The sequence below is a fragment of the Cyprinus carpio genome, chromosome A7 (genome assembly GCF_018340385.1).
Source record: "Cyprinus carpio isolate SPL01 chromosome A7, ASM1834038v1, whole genome shotgun sequence".
NCBI lineage: Eukaryota > Metazoa > Chordata > Actinopteri > Cypriniformes > Cyprinidae > Cyprinus > Cyprinus carpio.
Window position 1 is genome coordinate 41,914,355 of NC_056578.1, and position 23,504 is coordinate 41,937,858.

At 39.1% G+C, this 23,504-nt stretch overlaps 1 protein-coding gene across 2 annotated transcripts; it reads left to right on the top strand.

Moving 5' to 3' along the window:
* The first annotated feature begins 2,439 nt into the window (after positions 1-2,439).
* On the top strand, positions 2,440-23,361 carry LOC109112946 (hepatocyte growth factor activator-like). 2 transcript variants are annotated; one of them, XM_042761211.1, is made up of 14 exons: positions 2,440-3,701; positions 3,797-3,860; positions 4,381-4,474; positions 6,577-6,650; positions 8,550-8,690; positions 13,564-13,695; positions 13,856-13,966; positions 14,512-14,686; positions 15,740-15,837; positions 17,348-17,588; positions 17,684-17,823; positions 20,075-20,215; positions 21,051-21,193; positions 22,273-23,360. In XM_042761211.1, the coding sequence occupies exons 1-14, from the start codon at positions 3,603-3,605 to the stop codon at positions 22,492-22,494; spliced, it is 1,875 nt and encodes a 624-aa protein (XP_042617145.1). In that variant the 5' UTR covers positions 2,440-3,602; the 3' UTR covers positions 22,495-23,360. The 2 variants fall into 2 exon arrangements, with proteins under 2 accessions (XP_042617145.1, XP_042617146.1); XM_042761212.1 differs by lacking the exon at positions 8,550-8,690 and having other exon boundaries at positions 22,273-23,361.
* The last annotated feature ends 143 nt before the right edge of the window (positions 23,362-23,504 follow it).

Below are 23,504 nucleotides of genomic sequence, written 5' to 3' on the forward strand. Positions count from 1 at the left end.
GCTCCTCCATGGCCCCCTGGACTGCCTGCTCCGCCATGGCCCCCTGAGTTCCCTGCTCTACCATGGCCCCCTGCTCTGCCTGCTCTGCCATGGCCACCTGAAGTGCCCACTCCACCATAGCCCCCAGGTTTACTTGCTCCACCATGACCCCCTGAGTTCCCCCTGAACTGCCCACTCCGACATGACCCCCGGACTGCTTGTTCCACCAAGGCCCCCTGAGTTTCCTGTTCCGCCATGGCCCCCTGAACTGCCCACTCCGACATGACCACCTGGACTGCTTGCTCCAACACAGCCCCCTGATTCCCTGCTCCTCCATGGCCCCCTGGACTGCCCGCTCCGGTATGGCCCCCTGAGTTCCCTGCTTCGCCATGGCCTCCTGAACTGCCCGTTCCGCCATGGCCCCCTGAGTTCCCTGCTTCTCCATGGCCCCCTGGACTGCCTGCTCTGCCATGACCCCCTGAGTTCCCTGCTCTGCCATGGCCCCCTGAGATGCCTGCTCCGCCATGACCCCCTGAGTTCTCTGCTCCACCATGGCCCCTGAACTGCCCGCTCCGACATGGCCCCCTGGACTGCTTGCTCCGACATGGCCCCCTGATTTCCCTGCTCCTCCATGGCCCCTGAACTGCGTGCTCCGACATGGCCCCTTGGACTGCTTGCTCTGCCATGGCCCCCTGAACTGCTTCCTCTGCCATGGCCCCCTGAGTTCACTGCTTCTCCATGGCCCCCTGAACTGCCCACTCCGACATGGCCCCCTGGACTGCTTTCTTCACCATGTCCCCTAGTCTGCCTGATCCGCCATGGGTCCCAGAACAGGTACCACTCTGGAGGCCATCCGTCCTGCATAAGCCTGTCCCTAGAGGCCTCCAGAGCACCCGCGCCCCCTCCACGGTGGAATTGTTATGGCGCGGGACTCGTCTTCTGGGATGGGGAGTAATGTCACGCCCATGGACTGTTTTGTGTTTGGTTTTCTCCCCGACATGCTCCATGTCCTAGTTTTCCCCCTTGCCTCTCTGTGCCCATATTTGTTTGTTCCTGTTATTGTTTTGACTGTGTTCATTTGATCCAGGTGTTCCTTATTGATTGCCTCATTTAGTTCCTCGTTTATTGTGTCTTACATCATTCTGTGTCTCCCGCGTTCCCCATTTCAGTTTGTACTCCCTTTTCTTGGTTTATTAAAGTCTGTTTGTTCAAGCTAATACCCATATCTCCTCACGTATGAGGTCAGCTTTGCGCATGCGCCACTCAGAAATGACGCACAGGGAAACGCAGAGGAGAGATCAAAACAAAACAATGGTCATGAATTAGTGAAAGTGATGTGACATACAGCCAAGTATAGTGACCCATACTCAGAATTCGTGCTCTGCATTAAACCCATCCAAAGTGCACACACACAGCAGTGAACACACACACACACACACACACACACACACACACACCCGGAACAGTGGGCAGCCATTTATGCTGCGGTACCCGGGGAGCAGTTGGGGGTTCAGTGCCTTGCTCAAGGGCACCTCAGTCGTGGTTTTGCCGGCCCGAGACTCGAACCCACAACCTTAGGGTTAGGAGTCAAACTCTCTAACCATTAGGCCATGACTTCCCCAATACAAGTTATAATTAGAAGTACAAAACAAGGATTTTTAAAGAGGAATGCCGGAAGATTTCGATAAAAGCCAAGAGGAGACTGGTTTTCCTTTGCTAAAGTAAGGAAACTTTGCTTCTTTTGATCCTGTAAACAAACGTTGGTTTTCATGAGACTCACCGGCGCATGCACAGTGCTGACCTCCATACATCATGCTCCCGGAACTGCTTCAGTGTACAACTGTTGGCGCAAGCTAGATTAAAGTGATTATTACGTTTTGAATATGGATATTTTTATTACAAAAATGCATCAATTCACTAAAGAAGGCTTTTGTTCACTCCCCGGAGCCATGTGAGACACTTATTTTAGGGAAGGGCGGTTTTTATTTCAGGTCTTTTGGACTGAAGGAATGCAACACCCGCTGAGTGAAATGATGGAGCTTGAAAGATCAAAGTCAATTTTTAATATAACTCCGACTAGATTCGTCTGAAAGAAGACAGTCATATACATTTGGGATGTCTCGGGGGAGAGTAAAACTTAGCCTAATTTTCATTTTGATGAATTTTTCTTTTGATGGGATCAGTATAATCTCTCTCCATACACCATAATGACAAAGCAAAAAACAGGTTTGTAACAACTTTGCAAATTTATTAGAAATAAAAAACTGAAATGGTGCATTGCATAAGTATGCATACCCTTTTCTGGGACACTTGAAATCTCGCTCTGGAGCATTCATATTGCTTGTAGATGTTACTACACTTCAAGTGGAGTTAACCGGTCACCGTGATTTTGCCAAGTAAGACATGTTCCTGGATCAACATCTTTTGTTGATCCTGGATTAACATTACTGTCCAAAAATATAGACCTAACCCAATCCCTACCCCTAAACCTAACCCTACCCATAATTTATTCCTAAAATCAGAGGGAAATGATTATGGTTAATAAGAAGGGTGTAGAAGCATGTAACCCTGTCTGTGAGCCTAAAACTGACATTTCTTGAAAACTTATCCCTCATTTCTGATTGGTTGATTGGAATGTTTTTCCAGGATCAACAAGGATGCTGATCCAGGAACATGCTGCACTTGGTGTAATCACGTTCACCGGAGTTAACCTGTGTAAATTAATTTGAATGGGTATGATTTGGAAAGGCACACACCTCTCAATAAAAGGTCTTACAGCTGAAAATCAGAGAGAAAACCAAGCCCTGAGGTCAAAGAACTGCATGTATAGCTCAGAGACAGGATTGCATCAAGTCACACATCTGCAGAAGAGTTCAGAAAATAATAATAATAATAATAATTCTGCTGCATTGAAGATTCAGAGAAGCATTTAGCCTCTATTATCCATTATGGAATAAGTTTGGAAACACTAGGATTCTTCCTAGAGCTGGCCTCCTTGCCAAACTGAGGAATTGATGTAATTGATGAGTAATTCTGCTCTTACTACTCTAAATATTTTGTTGTTGTTAACTATAAAACTAATCATTATTGTTGTTGTTATTATTATAACGCAGAATACCATGGCTCTTATTTTCATATTCTCCTCTATGCACACTTTTATGGAGGCGAGGAATTTGCTCTGCTGAGAGTTTCTATGAATAATTAACTGCGTTCCTGATCTGACGCGCCTCGAACTCCATCCACTTCTTGGAGTCTCTCTCTCTCCCCAACAACCCCCTCCACCCACCTCTTTCTCTCTCCCTCTCTCTCTCTCAACCCCACCCCCCTCTCTCTCTCCCATGCGCGCAACATCACAGGTGGGTGGATTCCGTTGTCACTGACAACCATCCAGAAATCAAAGCATGAGGATCGGGATTTCATCACAGGCTCGCGCTGGGCTGGGTCTGTCCGCTGCGCCAGGTGTGATCACTCCCGCGGTGCGCCTCCACGCATCCATCGCCCCGGGATATAATGGAGGAATCCCACAGATGACACTTGCTTTTGGGACGGACTTCATTTGCTTTGAGTCCTGGTGAAACTCGTCCAAGGATCTGGCACGCAGAGGGAGCAGAGCTCATACAAAAATGCCTGTGTTTTCTCCAGTTCTGACTCGTCGAGAGTTTCTTCTTCTTCTCACCCTGATAAGTCTTGGTTTATTGCCCCGTTTGCAGTGTGCTGGATCGGTGAGTGTCCCATATGAGGTTTGCTGAATGCTAGTAATTTGGCGTACAACTTGGCATACTCTCTCTCTCTCTCTCTCTCTCTCTCTCTCTCTCAGCGCAAGCAGCCATCTGGTATTGATATATTAGTTTCTGGACAGTCCAACACTGTAACCCAGAAAGGTATGAGGAATTTTAGACTTGCACTCTATTTATTTACTAGCTGCTTGTTTTCTTGAAAAAAAAAAAAAAAAAAACTAATCTTTTTGCATTCTATCTATTTTATTTTTATTTACTATACAATTAACAAAAGCAAAAAAGGCCTCTAACACTTGTTTGCTCTATTCTTTTCTGTTTTCTTTTTATTTATTATATGATTTAAAAAAATAAAAAAACTTCCTGCGTGCACTGCATTAAGCTACCTGAGACTTATTATAGCACTTGCACATCATTGCTCTTTTGTTGATTTTGATTGCTTCCATTGTCCTCATTTGTAAGTGGCTTTGGATAAAAGCGTCTGCTAAATGTAAATGTAATGTACATGTATGAACTGTTTTCCAGTTGCTCTCAGAGTTTCTGTTTCTAATAGCTCTTGGTTTACTGGATGTGTGTGTGTGTGTGTGTGTGTGTGTGTGTGTGTGTGTGTGTGTGTGTGTGTGTGTGTGTGTGTGTGTGTGTGTGTGTGTGTGTGTGTGTGTTGTAGTTCTCACAACAGATGGCAAAGAGTGCAAGTTTCCTTTTCGTTTTGGTGGAGTGATTTATCACCAGTGTATCTCTATGAACTCCCACAAAGCCTGGTATGTGCTAACACACATCTACAGTATGTATGCGTTATTTTTGTATGTTACATACAGCAATAAAGCAGAGAAATAACCCTTAAACCGCTGACCATCAAACCCAGTCTCAGGTCTTAATGTCAAAGTGATCTCAAGGCCCAAAACTGCAGCTCATACCTACGACTAAATCACTACCAGACTCACAAAGAATCTGCATGTTTGTTTACAGTTACCAATAATAGTGTACTCCTCTCAGATCCATGTTTATCTGTTTAACCAACCAACAAATCAGCCGAGGAAATGCAATCAGATCATAACTGAGCTCAGTCGTAGGTCCGACAGAGCAAAACCGGATTTTGAGGATCTGTTTGGGATGGGTTAGAATCTGGGTTTGGGTAAGCAAAAGATCTGGTTTGAGATGGTTAACCCACATTAACCAGTTCAAGCCAGCTCTTTAGTCAGACAAACTTTTCTGATTCTGACCAGCCCCAAATCCTTTGTAAGCCAAAACCAGGGTTATTATAGTAAACTAAAAACCATAGAAAACACTGTTTTTGTTTGAAATAAAACAAACAAAACTGGAATAATATATATATATATATATATATATATATATATATATATATATATATATATATATATATATATATATATATATATATATACACGGTATATATGATTTTGTCCCCAATCAGCTGTCAATATCATAAAAAAGTGTCAACAAATCAAGCCTATATTGTAATATGTTGCCCAGTTTAGAGCACTGCTAATCATACAGTTTCTTTAATCTGTATGTTATTACTGGGTCTTTGTGATCCATTCCAATATTTATTTTTTCATTTTTCATTTTAGTGAATGTTTTAGTTATGTTGTAATGTGTATTTGTCATTTACTTTTTATTTCAGTTTTAGTTTGACTTATGTAAGCTAAATGAAAATGAGAAGTCTTGCCTTTGGAACTAGCTGAAATTGAATAACTTTACATTTATATATATATATATATATATATATATATATATATATATATATATATATATATATATATATACTGTACATTACCGTACTGAAACGCTTAATAGCATATTTCAACCTGGAATCAACCTTAAATATCCCGAACCTACTAAAAAGTTATGAACAACACATTCTAGATTAAAACAAGTCTGAATCAGGTATATTACCTTACATTTATTACAATAAAATAAAATAAACCTTAACTGAAAGAAATGGCAAACTTTACTTCACCGTGTTGCATAAACTAAAACTAAAATAAGCTAAAAATAAATACATACATAAATACATAAAAAATAAAAAATCCAATAAAAATGAATCCAAATTAATACTAGTCAAAACTGTAATGGTATTTTAATGATACTAAAATAGCACTGGATTACATGATCTAATTCGTTTTAATTTTCAAGATTGACCACCAATCTTAAACCAGTTTCTTAACCAGCCCATAGCCAAGCCTTTACTAATCCAAACCCACATCCCTGTAACATCAACCCAAACTCAGAATCTGATGTAACCCTAATCAGAGAGCTTGAGTAACCTTTACCCAACCCAAACTTAACCCAGCGAGTGGAGCAGATGACTACACATTTACCGATGTCATAAACACGTGACGAGAGATGAAAGAAGCAGCGCGTTATTAATGTCACATCACTGCAGCTCAACAAGTGTGTGCAGATATCCGTATGAAGCAACTCTTCTCTCAGGATTCACTCCAGAAATCTACAGGAGGGTTGACTTGTTGTTGAGACATGGTGGTTCTCTTGGATTTGCTTCCAATAACTGAACAAATCTGTCAGTTTACTGTGGTTTTCTCCCAAACCCTCATGCTAGGATATTTTGAAGAACCATTGCACAGCTGTTTTCCATTTATCACCTGACAAGTTCCCAATATATATATATATATATATATATATATATATATATATATAATACAGCGTTGGGGAAAGTTACTTTTAAAAGTAATGCATTACAATATTGCGTTACTCCATAAATGCAGTGGGTTCATATTGGTGTCTGTGACCCTTGTTTTAGTCTGTTTGATCTCTACTCAGGCCTGGAGTGTTTCAGATGTGTGTCAGGCTCATTGTGTTTTGGGTTGGTCTTGTGTTATAGGTGCTCTCTCACACACAACTTTGACCGTGACCAGAAGTGGGGATTCTGCAGTTCACAAGCACGACTCTTTAATGGTGAGAAATCATCTTTTTTTCCCATTAAAAAGATTAAGTCAGCCATCTTTCTGCTACATCCGTCTGTAAAGATAGAGCTTGCATTAGATATCTCATCACTAGTATTTGCTCCCATTTATTACCAGGCAGCGGAACCAAACAGTAATTAGCACCAATTCGATTCAAAATGTGTGATGTTTAATAAAATGAAGCACAGTAAAATCTAGTTAAAAACATTGGATTAATTATGTTTGATGTTTGTTATGTTGAAGCACAGTAAAATCTAGTTAAAAACACATAGAGCACGGCTAACAAATATCTTAGGAGTGGGGGATATACCAGTAGACACAATTAACCGGTAGAAAATTGTCAATCGGGAGAGATTTTGATCGCAGTTACACGCTCACGTGACGTTGCTATGCTACGTGGTCAGGAAACACTTAGCGTTTGCACACATTTTTAAGCATTGCATTTAAAAAAAAAAGTGATTTTTAAGCCGTTGAAATGCAATCAGCAGTGAAAGAGAAACTCATTTCGCTATATGTGCACACTGAGAATGTTTCTGAGCACTGTCAGAGGGGAAACACATAGAGCACGGGAGAATTGAACAAAATTATTTTTGCTGTTTTATAGGCCTTTAACAGTTAAATACACACACATGCACGTATCAAAATGCCTGTCTTTGCAAGTATCCTCATAACATACTAATTTAGGTCTCAAGTGAAAGCAAACAGCCGAGAAAGAAAATTCATGTATGACAGTATATTGGATCTTGGCAGCTCTTAAAGTGACAGCAGTCTAATATTCCTGCTGTCTGTCATTCAAGTTAATCAAACAACAGAAGGGAGAAAATCTCTCACTGCTCTTGACTAAATCACTTTTGCAACTTTAATAAGATGAAATATATATTTAGTTTACACCGTGAGGAATATGTAGTTTTTCTATACATTTGATCACTTTATTAAATGTATGTAGTATTTCGTATTCCTGTAGTTCTTGTGTCCTCTTGCTTGTAATTAGCTTCTTATTCTTAAATCGCTGACTGTTTACTTTTAATCAGTGAGCTTTTTTTTTTATTTAGGCTAGTATAAGTTTTTTTTATTTTGTGACATTGAAACTGGTGAAAAGAATGATGAAATGTTATATCATAAAGACCTTATTTAAAGCAAAAATAACTATTGTGATTTATTTTTATAAAGTTTTATTAATTTTAGTACTTTAACTTAAACTCATTTCAGTTGAGGCTTAAATAATTTAAAACATAAATCTATGTAAATGTAAAAAAATTTGACCATTTTACTTAACAAAAACCACACTCCATGGAACTGAATTAAACATAACTTTTAAACATAACTAAACTTAAACATGTTTAAATTTAGTGGATTCATGGCAGAAAATGTGGGTTTACCAGGATGTTTGACTTTCAGTGGGAGCTGTTTATGTTCATACATAAATGACAGGCTTTGTTTGTGAGATGCACTCCACCAGACCTCCATGTTTACAACAGCAGATGCACAGAGTTTGTGCTCTGGTTCAAACACACAATGTGTGTATACGCTCACAAACAGGAGCGTCATGCACTGGTTGTTTAAAAGATCACAAGTGGCTTATTTGGTTTCCTATACAAGACTTTAGATATATATTTTTAACTTGATTATCAAATTACTTCAATACACAATGTGCTCTGTGAGTTTGAATGGGCAGAAAAGCTTCTGTACTGTATTTAACTGCACTTCTGTAATTGTGGTTGAGAGTGATGGAGACTGCATTTGTTTATGATTGGAAAACAGATACAGTCTATGGCTCAGTGACTCATTTGGCGTTTGTGAAGTGAGTGAACAGTGAAAGCTGCACAGTGAATCAGCTCTCCAGTAATGATGATAAGCAAGTTTTGCTGTATTTATCTCCTCCTCTGCTCAGGGTTTCTTCCTCCGCGTCGCGGCCCGAGTCTCTGTCAGCAGAATCCGTGTTTAAATGGCGGCATTTGTGCGACAGCCGCTTATCTGAACTCTTTTGATTGTGTTTGTCCTGATGGATTCACGGGAGCTCTGTGTGAAAAGAGTGAGTCAAACACACACAAAGAGGAAATATTTATATAATGCATTGATAAATACAGTGTGATTATGACTTTTTGGTGTGCACTTGTAGTGTACTTCAAATCTTAAAATTGTAGTTTTAAAAATATGTACTTGCAGCTAATATAATATGAAGAAATAAAAGACCACTTAAGTGACTTAAAGAGATAAACTTTCATGACTGTTTCTAAACATACTGTAATTAAGTACACTTTTAAAAATTTACCTTTGTTATAATGTCATATTAAAAGTTTCTTTAAAGTACATTTTAAATCATTGTTTTAATAACCCTTTATCATGTTTTAAAGAATTGCACTTATTTTGATGTGTTGACTAACATACTAAACCACATACAGTATAAAGTACCTAATTATCATTTTAACTGTAGTGTGTTAGTCAATTTTACATTTAAAGTTAATGTATTTTAAATGTTCTAAATTACTTCATAACTTCATTACACATTGCAAAAAAACATTTAAATTCCCCTTCAGGAACTCGAGCTGCATCGAGAAAACGCTTTGGGAATGCCCCTGCGTGACCGCATTCTGAAGTATGTGTAAAACAGCCTAATGGAGCAGTGGGATGTCATGAGCGGGTTTACATGAGCGACCAGGAAGCATAAATGCGCATCCGGCAGACGCGCAAGTTAGCTTCTGCTCTTCAGTAGCACTCTGTGTATGTGTCATTCCTACTGTTGTCAGTCAGTCACAAGCATTCATTCATGCCTAAATCAGTGAAGAAATCATTGCCGAGCGAACGACATTACAGACGTTGTGTTCCTCCCTGCCACCCTCGGTGCTTCAGGGCTCAGTGAGCTCCAATGAGCGAAATTCCCAGCTGCTGCCCGGCGACGGTACAGCACGGGAGAGCTCATCCCCTCGAGTGAGTGTGCTACAGCAGTCGGGTCGGTTGTTCCCTGCTTGTCATCTGCTTCAGGGCACGGAACTGGCTCCTCTAATAACACCAGAGGCCAGCCTCGAGAAGCTGGTTCCCTTAGTAGATTTTTTTAACAGCGTGGAAACTTCTACCAAATGTCTCAAAATGGGTCCTGCAGATTGTAGAGGAAGGTTACAGAATCCAGTTCGGTTCTCGTCTGCCTCATTTCAATGGGGTCATTCCCACACTAGTGGGCCCCGAGCAGGCTCCGATAATGGAACAAGAAGTAGATACTCTCTTGAGGAAGGGGGCCATAGAACATGTTCTGCCTCTCTCTCTCTCAAGGGCATTGGGGGTTTTACAGCTGTTACTTCATCGTTCCGGAGAAGGATGGAGGGTTGCGTCCGATCTTAGATCTCCATCTTCTGAACCACACTATCAAATGGCTTCGGTTTAAGATGCTCATTATCAGGCAGATAGTATCTCAAATCCAGTCCGAGGACTGGTTTGTTACGATAGATCTCAAAGACACTTATTTCCATGTTTTTTTCATTCTTCCTCAACACTGGAAGCTCCTGAGGTTTGCTTTCGGGGGTGAAGCATACCATTATCGAATTCTTCCCTTTGGCCTATCACTCTCACCCCAGACTTTCACAAAGTGTGTGGATGCTGCTCTGGCTCCTCTGCGACTCCAGGGCATCCACATACTCAATTATATCAACGATTGGTTAATACTAGCTCAATCGGAGCAGATGGCGGCTCAGCATTGAGATGTCATCCTTGCCCATATGAGAGAGCTGGGGTTAAGACTAAACATCAAGAAAAATGTGCTTTCTCCACTACAGAGAACCACTTATTTAGGCGTGGTGTGGGATTCAACCACGATGCAGGTACGTTTGTGTCCTGCTCGCATCGAATCAATCCTCGCGACAGTCAAGAGAGTAAGAGAAGGTGGGTGAATGATTGTCTCCTGGTTTTATAGGGTGTTTTGTCTTGTGGGTGAAGAGTGTAATGTGATACCTTTTGGCCTGCTGTACATGAGACCCTTGTAGTGGTGGCTCAGAACCAAGGGATTTTCCTTGAGGGGGAATCCGCTTTGCATGATCAAGGTCACGCAGCGATGCTTACGTGCCTTAGACATGTGGAAGAAAATTTTGTTCCTTGCTCAAGGCCCGATGTTAGGAGATCCTTGTCATTGTGTAACGCTAATGACAGATGCCTCTCTCACGGGTTGGGGGTTGGTCATGAGTGGCCACTCTGCCCAGGGTCTGTGGGAAGGCCATCATCTCACGTGGCACATAAACTGCCTGGAGATGCTGGCCATGTTTCAAGCTCTGACACACTTCCTTCCAGACCTAAGGGGACATCATGTGCTTGTCCGCACAGACAACACATCGGTGGTCTCCTACATCAATCGGCAGGGGGGGTCTGTGTTCATGCCCCTTGTACAAGCTGGCGCGCCAGATCCTTCTGTGGGCTCAGGGGAAGCTCCTCTCACTAAGAGCGGTGTATATTCCTGGGTATCTCAATCAGAGGGCAGACATCCTGTCGAGGCAGGGGCTGAGGCCCAGGGGATGGAGACTCCACCCAGAGGTGGTGGAGCTCCTTTGGAAGGAGTTTGGCCAGGCGGAAGTGGATCTATTTGTGTCGCAGGAAACGATAGACTGTCCACTCTGGTTCTCCCTCACGCATCCAGCTCCACTTTTCATTCTGCTCCCAGGAGTTCTGGAGAGAGTACGCCCAGACAGGGTCCGTCTGCTGCTAGTAGCCCCGTTTTGGCCAGCCCGAGTATGGTTCTCGGATCTGGTGTCCCTCCTCGACGACTCTCCACTGGAGATTCCGATCAGGGGGGACCTCCTCTCTCAGGCGGGGGGCACCATTCTTCACCCCCGCCCGGAGTTGTGGAAGCTGTGGGCATGGCCCCTGAGGGGGCACAGCTCCTAGCATCTGGTCTCTCAATTGAGGTTGTCGGGACCATTCTCCAATCCAGAGCTCCATCTACGAGGAAACTGTACGCCTTGAAGTGGAAACTGTTTACTTCTTGGTGCGGACAGCGACTGCAAGACGCAGTCAACTACCCAGTTGATACAGTTCTGGAGATTTGCAGGAATGATTCTCTGCAGGGTTATCTCCCTCCACTTTAAAGGTATACGTGGCGGCCTTAGCCGCTTACCACGCCCTTCTGGGTGGTCAATCATTGGGAAGACACCCACTTGTCACGCGTTTCCTCCGTTGCTCCCTGAGGCTGAGGCCAGTACAGTGCATTAAGGTGTCCTCATGGCACCTGGCTGTGGTTCTGGAGGGCTTGTGCATTGTCCCCTTTGAACCCATAGAAGAAGTTCCAGTCAAGTTTCTCATGCTCAAGACTGTTTTTCTCCTCACTATTTCCTCACTTAAAAGGATCGGGATCTCCAGGCACTTTCTATTTTGTGCCTGGAATTTGCTCCAGGCATGGTTAGGGCATTTCTTTACCCAAGGGTCGGGTATGTCCCTAAGGTGCCCACTTCTTCACCAGGGCCCATAGTACTTCAGGCATTCTGTACTCCTCCGTTCCAGGAAGTAGGCCAAGAAAGGCTTAATCTGCTTTGTCCAGTTTGAGCACTGGACGCTTACGCAGACAGAGCTGCCCCGTGGTGTAAGGCAGATCAGCTGTTTGTTTGTTTTGGTCCACCAAAGAAACGATCTCCCGCGACCAAGCAGACTATGAGTAGGTGGGTGGTCGAGGCCATCTCACTAGCCTACGAGTGCTCTGGCCTCCCGTCCCCTATAGGGGTCAGAGCGCACTCAACCAGGAGTATGGCCGCCTCCAAGGCTTTCAACTTGGGTGTAGCCTTGCAGGACATTTGTGCTGTGGCGGCCTGGTCCTCTCCGCACACCTTTGTCCGCTTCTATAACCTAGACCTGGCATCTACCCCAGGGTCCCAAGTTCTCTCTTCGTGATGTGCTCAAGAAATACACACACAGGCAGGGACTTGCTCGTATGGCGCAGTGGGTATTCTTGTTCCCAAAGTGTTTTCTCGACGCAGCTCGAGTTCCTGAAGGGGAACTTCTCCAGGTTACGTATGTAACCATGGTTTCCAGAGGGAACGAGACGCTGCGTCTCTTTGCCATACTCCCTGCATCCCTGCAGGCGCTACTTCATCGAAGCTAACTTGCGCATCTACCAGATGCGCTTTTATACTTCCTGGTTGCTCATGTCATCCCGCTCATGACCCGCTGCTCCTCGTTGCTCCATTGGGCTGTTTTACACGTACTTCAGAACGCAGTCACGCAGGGGCGTTCCCAAAGCGTTTTCTCGATGCAGCGTCTCTTTCCCTTGAGGAAGCATAGTTACATACGTAACCTGGAGATGTTCTATTGAATCTTGTATTCAAGTATATTTTAGTTGATCATAAATGCTTGTCAGTACATTCAGTGATACTTTAACCATATTTCAAAGACAATACAAGCAATTACATAATTACTTATAAAGATGCGCTTAAGTCCTACTTAAGTGGGTCAAAAACACATAGTTCAACTAACTGCATTTAATATCAATTTAAAGTAATACATTTTCATTTAATTGCAATTAACATGCAATTAAGTCTATCTATCTATCTATCTATCTATCTATCTATCTATCTATCTATCTATCTATCTATCTATCTATCTATCTATCTATCTATCTATCTATCTATCTATCATCATATTTTGTTTAATTCTGAAGCAGTTAATTATAGTTCCATCTAAGTCTGCAGTAATGATAATTACCTTAACAGTAGTAATTATCAATTATGGTGTTGGATCTGTTCACATGCAGGAGAATAAAGTGTGTATTAGAGCTTCATTTTTCTAGCACAGAATCACATGAATCACCTGTGATCCGTGAAGGTTTTGTGTCCTTTATGTTGTCTGTCATCTGATATCGGTCGAGTTCTGATGGGTGGGAGAGTCAGGAGGGTTTGTTCTGATGCTTGGGTTCGTTTCTGTGGTTTGTTTTGTAGAGAAGTGCTACGAGCCCCTGCATCTGAAGTACTATGACATTGGTGACTCGTGGGGACGAATCTACCTGCGCTCCGTAGAGCTGTGCACATGCCTCAGTGGAGGGGTGAGCTGTGAGCGTGCACGTTACACAGGTAAATGAACAACTGACACCTGATCACCTGCAGCTACTGCTGTATTCCTGCTAGACATTCTTCTGTCTGTGTGTGTGTGTGTGTGTGTGTGTGTGTGTGTGTGTGTGTGTGTGTGTGTGTGTGTGTGTGTGTGTGTGTGTGTGTGTGTGTGTGTGTTTAGTGTGTTCGAGAAATCGCTGTGAAAATAACGGAGTCTGCAGGATGATTGAGGCCACTGGTGAAGAGGTGTGCGGATGTATATCTGGATATAATGGACAATACTGTAACATTAGTGAGTACAAACACACTCACACACACACACACACACACACACACACACACACACACACACACACACACAGAGTCAAACAGGGTTTTGTAAAAATACTTTACAATAAGGTTTTATTAGTTAATGATAGTTAATGTATTAGCTAACACAAACAAACAATGAACAACACATTTATTACAGTATTTATTAATCTTTGTTAATGTTAGTTAATGAAAATACAGTTGTTCATGTGTAGATCCTGTTAATTCACAGTGCATTAACTAATCTTAACAAAAACTTTTGATTTTAATAATGCATTAGTAAATGTTGAAATGAACATAATCTAAGATTAATAAATGCTGTAGAAGTATTTTTTCATGCTTAGTTCATGTTGACTAAAGTAGTTAACTATGTTTAACTAATGAACCTTATTGTAAAGTGTTACCCATTTAATTAGTGTAATTATATTTAAAAATTATATATATAGTAAAAACTGTATTACACAGACATACACGCATGTACAGTCTTATAATATTTCCCCGTGTTTGTGTGTATGTGTGTGTCATCAGACCCAGAAGAGCAGTGTTACCGTGATTCAGGTGCTCTGTACCGCGGTGTGGCCAGTGTCACGGTCTCGGGCTCGTCTTGTCTGCCGTGGAACTCAGATCTGCTGTTCTCTGAACTGACACTGGAGACGGTGGAGAGCGCCGCCCGCAGGGGCCTCGGGGAACACGCCTTCTGCAGGTGACTGCTCGTCTCCTCACGCCTGCTCCTGTGCAGGGCCTTCAGCTTTTACTCGGGAACTGACACCAGTTTGAAGGAGTCATATACTTTGACACATAACTGCATGTTTTCACTTTCCTAAGCAACTGAACATCGGTTTTCCCTCAATAAAACAGGTGAAAAAATCCCATAGACGTATCTAGAGACCAGAAGATCACATGCAACAACCAGTATAAGTTTAGTATCACTGAGTACTTTCATAGTTTTTATTAATATTTTGTATTAGTTTTTATTTTCATAATTTTTGTTTTCATTTTAACTGTAGTTAAAGTGTTAGTATGTTGTTGTATTTATGTTGTTTATTTTTTTCCTTATTGTAGTACATCATCAAGTTAAATTAAATGAAAATAAAAAACAAATAGATGAAAATAGCTGAATAAATAGCTGAAATAAATAAATATATTTCAAATATCTAAATAGTTAGGAGTACAGTTACTGTGTAGTTAAACATATACAATATGAATAATTAATAATAAATACATATAATTAATTCAAACAGTCACTTAATTAGTGTAATTCTATAGTTAAAAATGTGTGTGTGTGTGTGTGTGTGTGTATAAAATGTATAATAAATTAGATAAATAAATGGATAAATAGATAACAATAAATACATAGAGATAGATAAATCATGCAAATTATATTTATATATATATATATATATATATATATATATATATATATATATATATATATATATAAACAATGTGTAAATAAATAATTTATATACAGTATATATATACAAATAACAAATAGTTTGAATCGAATGTCTAAAGTTTTGGTCTTAATGACAAAAAGTAGTCTTCAAAATGTATAATTTAACTTACAATCTGCAAAGGAGTGGATCAGGATTACAATGTCTTCAGAATCATTCATGCATGTGAAAACAGGCTGGGACATAAACAAACAGTTGTAATCCGGCACAGATTTCAGACAGGAATCGTGTGTTTGTGGTGTTTTTCTATTATTTTGTGATTGTGTTCTAGTGCTGTCTGAGATGTTTCCTTGATTTGGCAGGAATCCTGATCAAGATAAGCTGCCGTGGTGTTACACGATGATGGGGCGAGCCGTTTCGTGGGAGTACTGCGACATCAAGCCCTGCTCCAAACCAGTGTGTCAGTGAAACCACACACAAACACAGCAGATCCTGAGCTTCTCTAGAACAATCCTCATGACTCACAATTGTACTAAACAAGAAACCTTTCCTAAACAGTTCTCTAGAAATCCCACAGACTCTCTCAGGAGTGGGAAGAGCAAATCTCACCCAGCGTCGCCTGAAGCTCTAGATTTTATTGGTTGTGAGCGTTTGACATCATGTGCCTGGAACGCCATGAAGATTGAGTTTGTTAATCATATTCAGAGACGCTGTAGCACAATCAGACCGCTCTGAGCGTCACATCTTCACTCTTACTGCTTATACATCTGGTGTACATCAGCATTCAGAACTTAAAATTAATACTTTCCATACAAGCATGCATTCAGTTGATCAAAAATGACAGTAAAGACATTTATAATGTTACAAAAGATTTCTATTTTAAATAAATGCTGTTCTTTTGAACTTTCTATTCATCTGTGAATCCTGAAAAATAAAATGTATCACGGTTTCCACAAAAATATTTTCAGCATTGATAATAATCAGAAATGTTCCTTGAGCAGCAAATCAGCATATTAGAATGATTTCTGAAGATCATGTGACACTGAAGACTGGAGTAATGATGCTGAAAATACAGCTGCGCATCACAGAAATAAATTGCACTTCAACAGATATTCACATAGAAAACAGATATTTTAAATTATAATATTGTTTCACAATATTACTGTTTTTACTGTATTTTTGATCAAATAAATGCAGCCCTGGTGAGCAGATTAGACCTCTTCCAAAAACATTATAAAATCCTAACAACAAAAACTTCAAGTTTTGAAAGTTTCTTAATTGTTTTGAAGTGAAAACAACAGCAAATACTAAAGTGCTGAGGTTTTCTATAATTTTTCCCTTTTCATTTTAGAGCCGTTATAGTCATTTATTTATTTACTTTTTATTTTATTTTTTATTTATTAATTTATTTACTTGTTTTAATCTAATGTTTACTTATTGTTAATTATGTATTTTAATACATTTTTCTTTTTCTTTTGATCTAATATTTAATTATTTATTACTTATTCATTTATTTACAAATTTATTTTAATCAAATTATTACATTTATTTAGTTTTAATCTGATGTTTATTTGTTTATTTATTAAAATTATTTATTTATTTTAATCTATTTTATTTAATTTATTTTAATGTTATTATTTATTTATTTATTTTATTTTAATTTTAATAGACTATTTGTTTGCTTTAAATGCTTATTTTTTGCTTTAATGTAATTATCAGTCATTTATTTTAATCTTATTTTTATTTATTTTTTTTATACTGAAAAAATTGGACATATTACAGTAAATTTCTGCTGTTATTGCAGTTATTTTTCAGTTATAGCAGACAGCTAAAACAAATCAAATACAAAGACTGTACTTTTTGTTGCATTTTATTTTAAGTGATATAATCCTTCATATGCTTCAATCAGGATTATAATAAATGAATAATATAATAATAAATATAATAATTGTCTCTGTTGTTTCGGTCAGCCGGCCCCAGAAGTCCCATCATCGCCATGGCCCCGCGGCCGTCCCGCAGTCCCACCAGGACTCTGTCGTGCGGGAAGCGGCAGGAGAAGCGGATCAGTCGGGGTCGTATCCTGTTCGGGACGTCTGCATTACCTGGCGCTCACCCCTGGATGGCAGCGCTGTACATCGCAGATGAGTTTTGTGCAGGAACACTGGTCTCCTCCTGCTGGATCGTGTCTGCCGCTCACTGCTTCCTGCGCAAGTATGTGTATATCTGTGCTCTTTATGCATTTCTGTGGAGTTCTAGCTTCAGTATAACTCCATACAGCTGTATAACAGTGAACCTCTCTTTCTCAGTCCATTAAAGTCACAGATTCGGGTTGTTCTCGGTCAGCACTACTTTAACGACACCGGTCCCAACACCAGGACTTTTGCTGTTCAGGACTATATTTTGTACCCGCATTACACCCAGTTTGAGCCGACCTTAAACGATATCGGTGAGTTTGGACTCCAAAAGCAGAAAATATAACAGCTAGTGCTTTAAACTAAAATCAGGGAACTACTTAATGAACTTTATATTGAAGTTCAATTAAAGAGTTCTGTCTAATTTGCATTCTTGAACAATCCTACCTTCAGGAGTTAACATACATACATACATATAAATACAAAATATAAAAAAATACACCAGGTTCTAGGTGACCTACCCCAAGAGGTAGTTGACACCATCACTACGGTGAGAGCACCATCTATGAAACATGCTTATGCCTTGAAGTGGAACCTGTTCATCAGGGTTGTGCTTTCCTTTTTGCAGCAAGGGATGGAGTGTAGGCTGTCTCCCTCCACCCTTAAAGTCTATGTTGCTATGATTGCTGCTAACCATGACCCCATGGAGGGGAAGTTGGTAGGGAAGCATGACCTGGTCATCAGGTTCCTTAGTGGGCCGAGAAGGCTAAATCCTTCACGGCCCCCCTCTATACCCTCTTGGGACCTGTCTCTGGTGCTCAAAACACTACAGCAGGGCCCATTTGAGCCTTTGCAATCAGCTGAGCTGAAGTTTCTATCAATAAAAACTCTAATCCTAGGGTAGGGTAGGGGACCTACACGCATTTTCGGACAACGATTTGTACCTAGAGTTTGGGCCGGCTAACTCCCAGATAATCCTGAGATCCCGGCCCGGCTATGTGCCCAAGGTTCCCACTATACCCTTCAAAGACCAAGTGGTGAACTTGCAAGCGCTGCCCCTGGAGGAGGCAGACCCAGCCCTGGCTTTGCTCTGTCCCGTCCGAGCATTGAGATGCTATGTAGACCGGACACAAAGCTTTAGGATCTAAGACCAGCTCTTTGTCTGTTACGGAGGCCGGCAGAAGGGGAAGGCCATCTCTAAGCAGAGGATGGCCCACTGGATTGTGGATGCCATCACCCTGGCTTATCAGGAACAGGGTGTGCTCTGCCCGTTCCAGTTGCGAGCTCACTCTACTAGAAGTGTTGCATCATCCTGGGCGCTGGCTCGTGGCACCTCGCTGACAGATATTTGTATTTGTCTGGGTGACCCCCAACACTTTTGCTAGATTCTATAGCCTTCGTGTGGAGCCAGTATCCTCCTGTGTTCTCACCTCAAACGGGTAGAGGCACTGAGAGGCCCCGGTTAGTGTCACTTTTCTAAAACCTCTTCAGAGAGTCCATATTGTAGACCCTGTTGAGCTCCTCCGTCCCCTCGGCAGCCAGACGTGAAAAACTGGTATGCGTTGCACCCATTGCCCTGTTGTACTCACGCTGTGATCAGCGCCAGTTGGATGCGATCATCGCATGTCAATTGGCTCGTTTAGTTTACACTCAAAGTAGATTGGTCTCTCGAAGCAAGATCGAAGCAAGATCCCAATTCATCGGTCATGATGTTATGTCTCCGTTCCCTCATTCAGGGAACGAGGGTTACATACCTCATACGTAACTGAGACGAGATATATATATATATATATATATATATATATATATATATATATATACATATATATATATATATATACATATATATATAAATACATACATATATATATATATATACATATATATATATATATATACATATATACATATATATATATACATACATACATACATACATACATACATATATATTATTGCATTAATATTAATTAGTATCGTGTGTTTATTTAATAATTTTCCATTTTTAGTTTTGTAAGTTTTGTAATAAATAGATTTTAGGCTAAATTGGCAACACTGTTACCCGTGTATTTATTTATTTGTTATCCATTTTTGTCAATTTAATTTTAATGGACTTTTTATTTTTGCATGTTTATTGCTAGAAAATGGTAAAATCACAGTACTATGCATTTTAAACAACCCGCAAGCCCTAGAGAACATAAAAAAATCTAAATAGCTCATATAAAAATTAAGTTTGACCTTCTGATTGTTATGCACCTCATTTCATTGAACATGAAATTAACTTTATTCGTAGTATTGTAAATTGTTTCAGGAGTTTCAGGCCCTGTTTTGTTATTCATTAAAATTCCCCGGTTTGTTCAGATGTGGGTGTCTGCAACACGGTAGATTGAACAAAGACAACACATTATGTGCAAATGTGCTTTTTCAACCTTCTCAGGAAATGTATGTAACACACACACACATGTGGGCCGGTGTGTAACAGACACGCTTCAACACGCTGAACAGCAGCACTCGTGTCGTAGCATACAGTAAGTGTTTTGTGTGTAATAGCAGCTGTTTTTGCAGCTCTAGTGAAGCTGAAGAAGGTGGAGGGACGCTGTGCTCTGAAGACGCCCTTCATCAGGCCCATCTGTCTGCCGGGGAGAGACATGATGTTCCCCGATCACTCCAGCTGTAAGATCTCAGGCTGGGGTCATGTGCACGAGAGTGAGTTCACTGTCACTAACTCTGTACTGTAAGATCTCAGGCTGGGGTCATGTGCACGAGAGTGAGTTCACTGTCACTAACTCTGTAGTGAGCTGAAATATAAGGGATCATACACAATTAGATACACACACGTAAACTGCATGTTGTTGCTATTAGGTGGGTCGTATAGTTTATATTGAAATTAAATACATTAGCATACCGTAAGAGTGTTTTTGACCTTTATTTGTAATTTCATAATTAATCTTTGAAATATGGGTGTGCTGACAAGCATTGATGATTAACTAAAATATACTTTAATGTAATTTCTGTTGAAACAATACATTTATGTTTTCAATTAAATATTTGCAATATTGAAGTTGCAATTTAATACATTTAAAATATAGTATTTTTAAATGTAATATTGAATAGCACACTACAGTAAAAAATATAATCAAGCAGTTTACTTGTGCTTTAGTTTGTCAGTAACACATCAAAGTAAGTGTACTTCTTTAAAACATGACAAAAGTAAATAAAACTTAATTTGACATTTTTACAAAGTGCACCTTTTTTTCAGAAGTGCAATAAGAAACAGTCATGAAACTTAATTTGACATTTTTACAAAGTGCACCTTTTTTTCAGAAGTGGCAATAAGATTGCTAAGGTCTGAAGTTGTGCACAAGGTCTGAAGTACACTACAAGTGCACATTCAATACTATTCAGTGCACTTGTTTTTTAGGATGGGGTAATGTATATTTGTGAAATGGATAAACTGCTCACTGGGTTTTGGAACAGAGCTATTTTAATGTGCACACAAATGCATTATTGTTGTTGCGTGTGTGTTTTTGTGTGTGTTTAGGGGCAAACTCTTACTCTCACCTGATGGAGGGAGTGGTGAAGATCATCCCGTTTGATCAGTGCTCGTCTCCAGACGTCTACGGGTCAGAGGTCAGGTCAGGGATGCTGTGTGCGGGCAGTGAGTCCTGTGTGGATGCCTGTCAGGTCAGACGCCAAAACAACAGTCCAACAGATCATGTGTCCTGATCTTATTTATTGGATTGCAGATTTGGATTTTAAATGACATTGGTCTAATTATGTTACCCGTTATTTTATACTAATATTAATATTCTTAGTATAATATTCAATTTATATATATATATATATATATATATATATATATATATATATATATTGGATTACAGATTTTTTTTATGACATTAATAAAACAGGGCTAATTGTCTAATAGTCTTACACTAATATTAATATTATTCATCTTAATATATAAATACCAATATATGTATATAAATATAGAATATTCTTTATCAATAAATATTCTTATATCAGTATATCTTTACAGTACTGTACAGTATTTTACTGTTTATGTAAATTTTAAATTTTTTTCAGATTTGGATTTTATATGACATTAATAAAGCAGGTCTAATTGTTTTACTTTTTAGACTAATGTTAACATAATATTAACACAGTACTGATATATATATATATATATATATATATATATATATATATATATATATCTATATATATATATATATATTTATATATATATTAATTTGTTTTTTAACTAATCTTGCAGTTTATCAAAAAAAAATTAATGCTGATTTGGATATGACATTAATAAAGCTGGTCTAATTGTTATTGTTTTAGATTAATATTAATATAATTAGTATTAATATATACATTGATATAGAATAAATGCTCTCATATATATGGAAGCCTGTTTCTTCCATTGCAAATATATATATATAAATGTAAAATTATAAAAATAATTATGTCTTTTTATCTCAAAACTCAGACTTTTTTTCATCTGAGAATTGTGAGATATAAATTCACAGTTGCAAGTCACAAAGTCAGAATTGTGTTTATATTCCACAATTCAGATTTATAACTTGCAATTTAAAAAAAAAAAAAAAAAAGTCAGATTTGTGAGATAAAAAGTCACAATTATTCCCTGCTGGTAAACAGGCTTCCGTGCTGAAGACATCAGTATACTCAGAAAGTCACAATTACAATTACCTTTTTGTATTTTTTATTATGGTTTGATGTGTGTGTGATTTGTTCAGGGCGACTCAGGCGGTCCGTTAGCGTGCGACTGTGACGGCGTGAGTTTCCTCTACGGGATCATCAGCTGGGGAGACGGATGCGGACGCTCGGGAAAACCGGGCGTTTACACCCTCGTGCCCAAATATTCAGACTGGATCAACAGCGTCATCAAAAAATCCAGAAAAACATCCCAGAAAACATCAGTGAATAGAACGAAAATAAACATTTGTGTTGGCAGCTAGTGCCAAAGATAAACCATAAAACACAACTCTGACTTTATTATTAATGTATTCATGAGGACTTTCCGTTCCGGTGTTCATGTTACTATGGAATACCAATACGCGTGTTTTATTGCTATTGTATTTATGTTAACAAGCAATATGGTGACATGTACACTGGAATGGAAAGTGTTATGTAAAGTTTTATATATTATTATTATTATTATTATATTTGTTTCATATAGATACATTAAGAATAGAAGATTACTGTGAAATAAATGTCTTTTAATCTGCAAAAAAATATTTAAAAAAGAGAGTTTTTGACAGTGTTTGAGTGAATCTCATATTGGAAAGGTCACGATCTGCACATGAACCCATGAAAGTCAATGGAAAGATGGCGTTTCAGTGCAACAGCTTGCTGTTAAATCACAGTTTTCATTTATTTATTCCAGTATATATTATAAGCATAAACTAAGTGCGTTGAAGCATCTTCTCCACTGCCTTCCATTCAAACAGGTCTCTATGCCGAATTTCTATTAATCTGACACAGTGGCCCAATAATAGATCATCTATGTATTAATATGTATCATATTTTAACACAAAATCTACAGAAATTATATGTTGCATATTAAGTCTTTTTTTCCATAAGTACAGTATTATGCATTGTGATGTTTCCATAACATTTCATAACAGTTTTTTTTTTTTTATTATTAATATTACTTAAATGGTAATACACTTTTGAGTTTGTTTGTAATTCAGTAATTTAATTATTATGGAAAATTGTTTCTATTAGATTGACATAACTGTAATATAGTAATGAAAATTATCCTATTATTATTATTATTTTAAAAATGTGTTGTATAGTATTTATAGGGCATTTAAAAAAAGAAATAAAAAAAACACAAAGAACAAAGTGTTCTTTTATTAATGTTGTGTTTCTATAATGAAACCAAATGTTATCATTACAGTAATTTAATAAAGTATTATAAGCCCAATTTTCTTTAAAGCTTTATTTTCTTAAATCTATTTTTTAT

What these genes read in the sequence shown, in the direction of transcription:
- LOC109112946 (XM_042761211.1), top strand. Translation starts at nt 3,603, where the DNA reads ATGCCTGTGTTTTCTCCAGTTCTGACTCGTCGAGAGTTTCTTCTTCTT. An exon ending in TGGACAATACTGTAACATTA is followed by an intron (nt 13,967 to 14,511) that starts GTGAGTACAAAC and finishes GTGTGTCATCAG; the next exon opens with ACCCAGAAGAGCAGTGTTAC. An exon ending in GCTCACTGCTTCCTGCGCAA is followed by an intron (nt 17,589 to 17,683) that starts GTATGTGTATAT and finishes TCTCTTTCTCAG; the next exon opens with TCCATTAAAGTCACAGATTC.